Source organism: Patiria miniata, unplaced genomic scaffold (genome assembly GCF_015706575.1).
Source record: "Patiria miniata isolate m_02_andy unplaced genomic scaffold, ASM1570657v1 HiC_scaffold_8, whole genome shotgun sequence".
NCBI lineage: Eukaryota > Metazoa > Echinodermata > Asteroidea > Valvatida > Asterinidae > Patiria > Patiria miniata.
The window spans coordinates 9,572,646-9,584,882 of NW_024037075.1; the positions used below are offsets into that span (position 1 = coordinate 9,572,646).

The 12,237-nt window shown below is 39.3% G+C and overlaps 2 protein-coding genes across 2 annotated transcripts in view; one reads left to right on the top strand and one right to left on the bottom strand.

Annotated features, from left to right (window-relative positions):
- The window catches only part of LOC119719191 (calpain-7-like), a 29,119-nt gene extending 28,009 nt beyond the window's left edge, over positions 1-1,110 (bottom strand). Inside the window, exon 1 of the mRNA XM_038188550.1 lies at positions 758-1,110. Within this exon, the coding sequence (XP_038044478.1) occupies positions 758-943 (186 nt within the window). The 5' untranslated portion in view covers positions 944-1,110. The remainder of the gene's footprint in view (positions 1-757) is intronic.
- Positions 1,111-1,360: 250 nt separating this feature from the next.
- Positions 1,361-11,868, top strand: LOC119719195 (3-ketoacyl-CoA thiolase B, peroxisomal-like). Its single transcript, XM_038188556.1, has 10 exons — positions 1,361-1,570; positions 2,415-2,566; positions 3,517-3,639; positions 4,391-4,492; positions 6,584-6,664; positions 7,491-7,587; positions 7,998-8,091; positions 9,123-9,358; positions 10,743-10,888; positions 11,627-11,868. The coding sequence occupies exons 1-10, from the start codon at positions 1,361-1,363 to the stop codon at positions 11,703-11,705; spliced, it is 1,320 nt and encodes a 439-aa protein (XP_038044484.1). The 3' UTR covers positions 11,706-11,868.
- Positions 11,869-12,237: the final 369 nt, after the last annotated feature.

Sequence of the window (12,237 nt, forward strand, 5' to 3'; positions counted from 1 at the left end):
AAGCAAAAATACTCCAATCAAAAATTGAGTTACTGTGGGTACCTAGTTCATCTACAAATGTGTCAGAAGGTCACAAATAAAATTGAGTCCACAATCCATCAACAGGAACGTTAGAAATTTTGAAAGCTCAGAGATATGAACGGAGCGTGGCTTCAATTGTATGTCACATATGTTGTATAATGCCATGTTTACGGGTCTAGTTCAGTGCCTATCCGGCAAAATGTAATTTACTTAAACTTAATGAAAGTTGTGCCGGCTAAATATACACTGTCTTTCCTTCCTGCCATGGCATGCTTTATGGGGTAATCCTTACCTTTAGGACCCCTTTCCTATATAAGGTTAAAAGACTCACCAAAACAACTGACTAAATGACAATCAAAAGTGACACTCTGATATTTCTTGGCACATTTGAACATTTGGCAACGACACCTTCTTGAATATCAGCAGCTTTAATTTCGTAAAAAGAGGGCAGGGCTTTGATTTATGAGGGGTTAAAGACGACAATGACAGTCAGTTTTGAACAGAACTCCTACAAAATCATGAAAATAGAGGTGTCCTAAGGATTATCCTTTATGGTAGTTTGCCCGAGGTATCAAACTCAAAGATAACCTCCGACTATTTAAACACTTTATAACACGTTAAGTGGATTTTCATTCTCTTACAAATACAGGACACATGCAGGAACAGGCCACACCCATTGCCCAATCCTCTTTATACAAAGTTAAGGAGCCAAAGTTAACAATAACATTATACACACAGCGTAGTAGAATATGGCAGTTTGATACTGCCCTGCCTGGTCGCATTTTATCGCTGTGGTTGCAAACTCCCGAGCGTCACGAACCAAAACATCTGAATGGGCAGGCCTCGATGAACTGTCTCCGGGGTTTACACTGCCGACGACCTCGTTTTCTCCATAGTTACTGGAGTAGTCTGACCAAAACATCTCGATGGAGACTTTTGATTTCTTATTTATATTGTTCAAATAGGCCTAGTGTCGAAACATCGAACATCACATGTTTAACCATAATATAAAATAACTCGACGATGCCCTTCATTTCATTTTCACACTACATGTAGCAAAACAGTAGTTGGCCTGCGCTGCGCTGGCACACTAATACATGTAATAACTTCGCGAGCAGTGCTGCCTGCCCTCTATCGATGTGTGACACTGCCCTCTATCGTACGTGGTTAATAATAAGTTTTGATTCTTTGGTTCACATGTCATGCATGTGTTGATTTAAAGATAAGATAGAAGAATGACCTAGATAAATCGACGACTTTGCCCCTTTCGTGCCGCCATCTAATTTCATAGAGAGCTTTCTGAGAGTTGCGCATTTTACATCCCCCAAAACCTTCCAAAATGAATCGGTTGCAAACAATCACCGGTCATTTAGCTGTTCCGCCGCAGCGCCCGACGTCAGTGAATGTTGTTCCGAGAGAGACAGCTGCAGCAAGCGGAGCTGGAGTCGGGACTTCGTGGGTGCCAGCCCGGGCACCCAGGCACGACGACGTGGTGGTGGTTTGTGCTAAACGGACACCTATCGGTAAAGCCAAACGGGGCTCGTTCAAGGTTAGAGACACGCCTCGATAATCATGCAGTTTAGGACTCATCCTTGTCACTGCTAGTTGTTTTGTTTTAGGCCTAGGCCTACTTCCTCGTTCAAAACGACTTTCAAAAAATGACTTTTTTTGCAGCCCCAACTCCACGGCCCAAGCATTTTACATTTTTTTTTTAATTTAGAGAAAAAAATCCATACGGGGCCACCACTCATAATTCATATTCCATTTATAATACTTTAAAATGTTCTGTCATGGCCATAGTCTTTGTGCAGGAGCTCTGAGTGGTGGCCCAGTATGGAATTTTTTCCTCAAATTTTGACTTTGGTCGGTCGTACCAGCACTACTGACCAAAATCTTTGGTCGGTCGTACTAGCTACCAGTACCTGTAGTACAACTGACCGAACATGCCAAAGCTGAAAGCCAAAATTAAAAAAAACAAGATCTCTAGTGCCCCAGTTACTGGGTCTAGTGTCTGTCGTATCTGGAAGGAATTGTACCACTTCAGTGATTAACAAATTTAAAACCTCAAAGTTGATTGCGTCTTACAAAACTAAAAAAGGTTTGACAATGTTTATCTTTGCATGTATACACATTCAAAAATCTAGATTTTGGTCAAATTAATAAAGGTAAACTTTTCAAGTGATCCAAAATTGCCTCCACTATACTCCAATTGTATTTGTCATTGGCCACTCCCCTTTTCTCATTTTGCATCGTTATACCTATCCTCAGTTTTTTTGTCAATTTTTATTTTTCTTCAGCGTTTCTGAACAAAGGCCCAAATCCTAATTGCATTAAGATCACAATTCTATTATCCAGAGTTGTATATTTTTTTTAAAATTTGAATTGTTTGACAGGACACCAAAGCTGATGAACTATTGACAGCAGCCTTCCAGGGTGTTTTGCAGGAAACCAAGATTGCCCCAGCTGATATTGGAGACATCGTTGTTGGCAATGTTCTGGCTCCAGGGGGTGGGGCGTTCTTGGCAAGAGTTGCTCAGCTCCTCAGGTTTGAAATGATCCTGGTATAAAGTGTAAACATGAGAAGGAGAAAACGGAATGAAGGCAAGGAATCACCATGATAATGACCCCCTGTAACTTAGTGAGGATGTATAATCAATGATTATTGATAGTTATGATGATGGAAATGGTAGCACTAACACTTAGATTGATGGTAGTGAGGACCTCCAATGCTGGACTAATAACTGTCTTTTATTGTATTTTTGTCATTATTATATCATGTTTTTATGTAATCCAGGGCCCCCAGGGGGAACAGTTCATTAAAAACTGATGGGGCTACCCTGGTAAAATAACACTAAATATATGAATAAATAAATGGTGATGATGGTGACGATGGTGATTGCCATAATGGTAATATGATCAGTGGTTACAGTAAAAATGGTCATATGGTAATGATGATAATTGTAATGCTGATTTACAATGATTGATGACTGATTGGAATGATGATACTCTATTCACAAGTTCTAGAAACACCACAGAATTCATCTCACGGTCCACTAGTGATCATAATTTACCCATGCATAATAAGATTTTAATACCTTTTAAATACAATTTGCAAAGAAAAACAGACAAAACTCGCCATCCTTGATTAAGAAAAAGACTTGCTTTATTCACTATAAATAAAAACAAAATCTGACAGTAAAAACAAGGTCAGTCTTGACTAAAATTAAATGTCATTTGAATTTGAATGCCTGTGTGTAATCTCTGGAGCTCTCTAATCTGAATAGCTAAGCATTTAGCTTAAAATTCTTTGTACAAATGTAACGTTTTTTTATTTTAGTAAAACATGCATTACTTCTAATAGCAAGAAGCAATTTTAGTAATTCAGATGAGTGGAAAAACATTAATTTCAGTCACTTTTTTGACTCACACTGTATGGTGATGATATTTAAAAAAAAAAAACATTCAGAAGATTTCTTGTTTTTTTTGTTTTTTTAGTGGAATTCCTGTATCCGTGCCGGTCAACACAGTCAACCGTCAGTGTTCTTCAGGTCTGCAGGCATTCATGAACATAGCAGGAGGAATCAAGAATGGAGTGTATGACATGGGCATTGCTGCTGGGTGAGTGCTTATAGCAACATTGTAGAGATTCTTTAAGGGCCCATATATGTTTATGTACCCTGCAGATTTTCATGTAAAAAAAACCCCCAGTAAATATAGGCGGAGTGTACATGGAGTTTAAAATTCTGTGTAAAGAAATACAGCATGCATCTTTTTAGAATTTGACATCCACCAGCAACTGATCTGGGCCAACTCCATAAAGCACTACACATGGTTACTAACCAGGGGCTGTATGTGGCAACTCATCATAAGTTAAGATGAGCCTTTGGGTCGTCGTAAGAAGCATCAAAAATACAAAACACTGAAAGCAATCTAATGCTAGAGACAAGGTAAATAAAATCATTAACTTGAGAGATGCATGTACACATGAAGGGAAATGGCAAAATAATTTTCAATCAAGTCTTGAAAACCACCTGCCATTTTGTTTGTGATGTTTAAAAAAATATTATATGTTAGAGAAGTTCTGACTCTTTACTTAATATTTGACAACTATATATTAACCCATTTTTACATGATCCAGAAATACACTTTTTTTCCCACTGTGAATGAATTTAGTGAAATCTTTCATAGAATTAGTTGAGTATAGGTAGTAGTAAAGAAGTGTGTTGTACATGAAGTGAATGCATATAATATACATGTAACTTGAAAGAATATATGGGCACTGATTCCAGACATAGTTGTACTTGCACTTCAATGCATTGTGTTGAAACAGAGAGTTACAGGTAAGAAATGTTTGTCTGATCCTGTGCAGAGTTGAGTCCATGTCTAGAATGCAGCAAGGCCAGGAGGCTAATGACCTGAACCCCAAGGTGTTTGATAATGCAGACGCCAGCGAATGTCTTACTCCTATGGGGTGAGTTTTCTTTGATTCAATGATAGATCCTTACCTACATCAACCCTAACCCCCTAGCATGATTCACTAGGAACCATACCCATCCTGGCAAATTCCAACACCATATGGGAAACTGCACACTCATATCTCTGACTTTGATTCTGGAGGTGTGCCAACCCAATGTAAAAGACTGTCAGTTTAGGGGTACTGTACCCATCCTGACAGATTCCAACAAAACATGCCGTTGGGGTTGTTTGGCCTGTGCTCTGGTGCAAAAGTGCCATCTGATTTGGATTTTCCTAACATCTGTAATTTAACACAATCAAAGGAAGAAAAATGGGCAGACCACAGCTTAGATATACAGACGCTCTTGTGAAAGCTCAATACATCCAAAAAATTATGCGTTCTGCATATGCACATGGGATGTGCCCTTTATATAGACTTGAAATCGAGTCTGTAATTGGCCGGGTTTCATTCGCCCGCACCGTGCTGCGATATATGTACAGCCTGTTACCCCATGTCGTTTCGTTCCTTGGTACGTGCAGTATAGTATGGTACTTACATGCGGGGACGGTTTGCGCATCTTCAATCTCAATATGCGTGTACGTCAGTTCCAATTACCAACTTGAATAATTTGTTCTCGCCCTTGTACACAATGTATGGCAAGTACTACCAGCAGTCTAATTGGTTAAGAATCAGGAGAATATAAATTTATTTCATATTAAATCTTACAGTTTACGCATCTTGTGCACGTTTCACAAACATATATTCTGTGCGTGATGAATGCAATACAGCCTAGTGCGAGTCCCATTCCTCCAGGGGTCAAAGCTAATTCCTGGGCCGTTTGGCATTCCATCATGTTATTTTCTTATTCGGAAATCAAATATTTGAGGTAATATATTTCCACTTTTATTATAATTATACCATAGAGTTTTATATTGTAATGAGCATTTTGCGAAAGAAAGTGAAACATATACAAATATCTAAGCAAGATATCCCCACGTTAATGATGGATGCCTCCTCAGTGGAACAGGTGAGCTATTAGTGGCTCTCTCATTATGGAAACGTAATGCATGCGTACATATATCGCTGGGTGCATAAAGAATATCCATCCCAAATCATGTTAGTCAAGTCAATAGACATGTTGAACCCAGCAAATGATAATAAGCATGAAACACAGCGCCATGCTAGTTGATATTGCGGGGCCCACAGACAAAACACGGTTGTCACGTGACTTGTCCTCAAGTCTACACCTTAGGGCAAGTTCCCACAAGAACTATTGTTGACGAATGGTTAACCATAATTAGACTAAAGTTAGCCGGAACTCTGTCTAGTCGACGATGGTTGACTACGCTAGTCGACTATTTGGAACCAGCCTACTGGGGCTGGTCGCGCAACGATTTATAGCTGGTTATCAATAGCAATTTCCATAGCATAGTGCAGAGGGGACCAACTTTCAACAAAAATGGTGGAAAACGAAACTGTGAGCTAAAAATTTCATTTTCATTGCACAGTTGTTCCATGTTAGTGTACGATTCTGTCACTTTTGTCACCTTTGTATAATAATATTGGCGATTAATCCTAAACTATACACAGCCACTGTTATTGTGTAAATAAAGTGAAACAACAAGAGTTGAATAATTGTGCGACTGCCTTTTGTTTTGACAGTCGTTGACATGACAAAAGTTCGACTACAGTCGTTCACACTTCAACTTCAGTGTGCATGTGCTAGGCACGTCACAAACCAACCACTAGTTAACCACTGGTCCTTGCTCGAACTTGCCCTTTTATGAAGCTGTTGTGAGTAGTAACATGGCATCAAGTACTGTTCTTGCAATGAGTGTATAATAGTTATGAACAGATCCCACTGATTGCCTCAGTTACATTTGCAAGCCATCCTCCAGACTCCCTTTATTTATTTGTCAATCCCACTTCATACTTTGTTTTGGTTCTTCTTTTCAAACAGGCTCAAACAGTTTTTTCCAGTTGTGGCATAATTCTTATTTTCTGGTTTAGCTTAGACCCAGCTTCAGTGCCTACAGAAACATCTTTGAATTGTTTTTAGAGAAATGAAAATTATAGAAGTAACACTTCCTTTGGTTTGTTTTCCAGAATAACTTCAGAGAATGTGGCTGAGCAGTTTGGCATCACTAGAGAACAGCAAGACCAGATGGGATATGAGTCACAAATGAAGTAAGTAAAATACATCATCTGAATCTGTCATGCCTGTTAATTATGAATGTATTGGACAAAAATTCAAAAAAGAGTTGCCATTACGAAGTCTGAACATTTTTATGCTCTCACAGCCCGCCTCTGTAGAGTATTCTGAGCAGGAAAAAGCAGTGTGCCAAGCATGGTCTTTGCTAGAACTGTTCTGGAGTAAGTAGTGTGCATGTGCACGTGATGTTGCAATACAGAGATCCCTATTGGATTTAAGACTGTGCCATATATCCTCAACAGCATTTTGATGCAATCCACGCACAAACCATATGTTGTACGAAAGCAAAAAATCCCTGGTGTCCGTTGCCCTGTGTGTGGTATTAACTCTAACTCCCTAGGCCTTTTTGCTAGGTTGTAGCCTCAATCCTGCAAAATCCTCCATTATTTTTTGAATTTGTATGGTCCGTGGAGGGGTGACCACTGCCTGAACCCTGCAAAATCCTGCGGCAGTGACTGTCAATATGTTGAGGCTTGGCCAGTGACATCCTGGAGCAGTAGGGAGGATTTCAAGCATAATCCAGGCCTATATTTATTCATGGCTGAGCAAAAACAACACAAGGTCCAGCCGCAGACCTTTAACAAAGTGCATTCTACGAAATCAGTAACACACTTTTGCCATGTAACCTCAATCCTCCAAATTCCTCCACTTTGGCAAAGAGGATTTTGAAGGATTCAGGGCGGTTAGGGATACTAATTACCTCCTTACAATTTTCAGGTATCACTGAATAAAAAAAAAAACCATGAAAAAGGAATGTATCAACCTCAGTGTATTAATGTTTATAATGGTTGTGTTTGGTAGGGCAGCAAGGGCCAAAGCCCAGGGCTTGTTCAAGGATGAGATAGTGCCAGTAACTACACGGATTGAAGACAAAGATGGCAAAGAACGACAGATAACGGTAAATCCAGGTTGGAATGGGCTCAAAAATGTTCAGAACAATTTGTGCTTTTAAATCGGGGTTGAGCTTTCAAAGTACCTCAAGGCAAGTTTAAATTTGAGGAAAATTAACTTTCAGATTCTAGTCCCAGTTGTTTTAATTTGTCAGATTTGAGTTTATTGGAAAAGAGATAAGCTTAGCCTTAACAAAATTAATAGGGCAAGTATTCATACATGTACTTGTATTGATACATATCCACTGAACTACAATATGCAGGAGTTACAACTCTCGTTCTCATACTGATGCTGATTCATAGGCCTACAGCAACTCATAAAAAGGACTCAATAATTCCACCCAGTCCGTGGTATACGTGTACATTTGGAATGCCACTTAGCAGTATAACATGAACTGTCTGTACATATATTCATCAGGTGACTGAAGATGATGGTATCCGACCACAGACCACGTTGGAAGGACTGGCAAAACTAAGACCTGCTTTCAAGCCAGGTGGCACAACAACTGCAGGTGAATGTTGTGATTCTTTTATCAAGGCTATCATTTTGCTAACTGTTCCAACAAGGTTGAATGTTGGGATTCTTGTATCAAGGCTATCATTTTGCTAACTGTTCCAACAAGGTTGAATGTTGGGATTCTTGTATCAAGGCTATCATTTTGCTAACTGTTCCAACAAGGTTGAATGTTGGGATTCTTGTATCAAGGCTATCATTTTGCTAACTGTTCCAACAAGGTTGAATGTTGGGATTCTTGTATCAAGGCTATCATTTTGCTAACCGTTCCAACAAGGTTGAATGTGTTACATCACTGTACAGTTGCAAAGTGCCCTGCCTGTTACCATGGCTACTCCTTGTACCGTCCCAAACCACCCCAGCACTCTATGGTTTTATGGATCCATCATCAAGGATTCAGTATAAGTACAATGTAATATAAGTTAACTCATGGGAGAAAATAAACCCCCTAGTCCCTAGTTTCCACTTCAAAAAGGTAAACAAATGTAAAGAATATTTAAGAAAAAAAAAACTTTTTCCAGTGCGCATAAAGCTTTTTGCAAATGATACATGGAAAACACAAACCCTTTCCACACCCACAAAAGAACATATTCTTGATTATGCAGTCATTATGTTCATAGAAATGGCAAATCATGACAAATGTACATTAAAAATAAATGTACAGAGCAGGCAGAAAAAGTCTAAGTCTAGCCTGTCAATTTGCAAGTTTAAAAATCCCAGTCAATAAAGAAAACTTTCTGTACTGATGGAAATATGTTTATTTCTGAATTAGTTACTTTTCTCCTGTGATGCCCAGGATTATTTTCAGGGAGTGGATCGGATGGTGCATGTGATTTTCCTGCTGCTGCACGTACCTTCAGATTCGCATGTTTCAAATATCAAACGAAAGCAGGTGCATGAAACAAGATATAGTGATGCAAAGTACAAACATAAATAGCACACAGCTGAAAATGAATCAAGGAAAGAAATTCATTGTACATTTATCTTGATGAACATCCTGCCATTGTTTTGATTTGTTTTTGCCAACAGGCAATGCCAGTCAGGTTAGTGATGGTGCTGCTGCTGTCTTAGTTGCTAAACGCTCCACAGCTGAGGCGGCTGGCTTGCCAGTGCTAGGATGGCTAGTCTCATTTGCTGTGGTGGGTGTACCCCCTTCTGTCATGGGTATTGGACCAGCGTATGCCATCCCTGAAGCATTGAAGAAAGCTGGGCTGTCTGTGCAGGATATTGATGTCTTTGAAATCAATGAAGCCTTTGCAAGCCAGGTAAAAGACTTATACAGTTGAACTACATCAGTGCTCAACTGGGCATTTCCATTTAAAGATAGAGTATATCATTTTTCGTTTGTGCATTTTTTTTCTTTTGAAGCAACAAAAGTGCTCAGAATGTACAGAAGGGCGCTTAACAACTAACCTGACAAAGTTTTAGCTCAGTGAATACTGCATATTCCGAGAATACAATATTCTAGGATCTCGATTTTAGTTGAATTGCACCCAAAATCAGCATCTGGGACACGTTCTCATTGAGCCGATTGCAGCTATGTGATGTGACGTACTTAACCAACGAATTGTAGCAACCGTGCGAGTCGTGTCAATGCTTGCGCGCACCCATTCATGGGTTCGCCAAATTAAAAACGAACTGCTAGACGCATCTTTGGAAATGGCCTTCTTTTGTTGTTTTCTTCAAAATGACATCATGCCGGAAAGAATACTTTCACAGGGAGTTTAGTGCCATTACTATCTTTATGCTTGTCAACAATAATTTGGTCAGTTACTTTTTGGATAGCTAGCTACTTTCTGGATAGCTGCAAATGATGTACTCTGCCTTTAAAGGGGGTCTTCTGTCAAATCTGTGCTGTAAAGTCAAAGCATTGAGTTTTGGTTTTTCTCACAGAAGTTCACTTGAACTTACAGGTGACTGAACTACAAAAAACCGTGTCAGAGCAAGATGTACATGCAACTGGTGCTAACGTCAACATCAGACACTGTGCACGAATGGCAAATAGTGCACAGGACAGTTTTCAACTGATTATGCACAAACTGGGTCCACATTTGCACAAACGGAGTGCACTTGAGTGTGGGTGCATGACAAACATCATGCTGACAATTTCTGATGGACAATTTGCATGTACAGAAAAAAAATGCACATTTGTATTAACGGAAGTGGAAAGCACCCATATTGCCCATCTAAATGTCAGTATAAGTTGACCATTGGTTCAGCTCATTTAGTTAAGTATTACAAAGTAATATTTGGGCAATATTTTTTTAATGAGGTTATGGGATTTGCCATTAACTCTAACCACTTTCCAGCATGCCTCCAGGATATGTTTGCTAGAACCCTGCCAAACGTAGCAGCATGCAACACTTGACTAAGTGACAAGCCTGTCAAATGTAGCAAGATCCATCGGGGAAAAGTCTCAAGGCCACACTGCCTCAGAGTCTGTGGTCACCGCATGCAGCAGGATGCAACTGTGGCATTGTTGAATGGAACTTAGCTCTCACTGTTTCAGAGCTGGCCATTCATGCACTGGTGTTGCATTGTGTTGCGTCTGGCAGGGTTAGGCTTAATATTGTGCTTACTGCATGATTCACCTGTTAAACCTCAGACTCATTTTCCCATTCATTTTTTTATTCTCTTTCAACTTGATAGGCCACTTACTGTGTGAAGAAGTTGGGCATACCCATGGAGAAGGTCAATCCCCTGGGTGGGGCCATAGCCCTTGGGCATCCTCTAGGATGCACAGGGGCGCGTCAGATTGCCACACTACTTCATGAACTCAAACGCAGGGGCAGACGGTAAGATCAATGAAATCAGTTTTTCCCCTTTAGCCGGTTATTTAGCCTTGCAGTCTTAAAAGCTGGTTTGATCTCAGCCAAGGGGTTATGCTGCATGTTATGTACATTTATGTGATTGCACTGACTAGAGAAACCGTTTGCAGTAGTTTTTGTCAAAATGAAAATGAGATGGAAATGTTAAATTGGGAGAACATCCAACATAACTGACCAAACATATACATTTCCAGGCCATCTTGACTTTGAAAGAAAGAAGTTCAATCAAATGCATTTCTTCACATTCAAGTGCCCTGTTACTGCAAACTATTCAAATTAGCGTGCTGATTTTCGTTGGGCAAATCAAACATCTTCTTTTCTTGCATATACGGGGTACCATCAAAGGTTTTCCATTTTTACAGGGATGAGATTGTCAATTTCAAAAAATGTCTGCAAACTGGATAAAAGATGCATTCCTTTCTATACTGATAATGTCTTACTCTCAGATTCAAAAAGTCTATCAGACACAAGACTGACAAATCTCATGCCTCACTTTACTTTAAGCTGTAACCTGCCACATGCATCAGGAATTCTGTAACAGTATTTCTTTTTAAGTTGACAGTTCAGTTCGAGGGAGATTTTGAACTTAGGTCAGGCTTTTTGAAATAAGAATATTTTGTAAACTTTTTACTTTAGGTTTCAGGGAAACACATGACCAAGGTGTTTATTCTTCAATTGCAATGTTTTATTGATTGTTTTTTTCAGAGCCTATGGTGTTGTGTCTATGTGCATTGGCACTGGTATGGGGGCTGCTGCTGTGTTTTACCACCCAGGACCACAGTAACACATTGGTAATGAGAGGAATCGGAAAACAACTCCAGATAGCCACATTGTGAACTACAAATTGCGATTAATAAGTGTAGGGTCAGGTATAGCATAGTCATCTGTCACAAATTACATAGAGCCAGAACGAATCCTTGTTACTTCAGATTTGACATTAATAACATGAATATTATCATCTTTGTCACTAAAAGATAATTATTTTTGATGAAATTTAAATGATTTTCATTGTCTTTGTGGTTGTAATTACACTATTATGACTTTTATTGAGAGAGGATAAAGACTGCCATATCTCAGTTTGCAGTCATCTATGAGGAGTGAGCATTTGTACACCAATGATATTAAACATGTTAAATCATGAGTAGACCTGTTATGCAGTCATTGTCACAGTTACTGAATTCATCTGACAAGAACGCTGCAAAGACGGGTGTTTATATGCAAAAGGTGTATAAGTTGAATTGCAAACGAAAAGTAGAAATTATTTGAGACTTTTTAGCTGTTTCGGTGTACACACCGAAACAGCTCTTGTTTTTGTT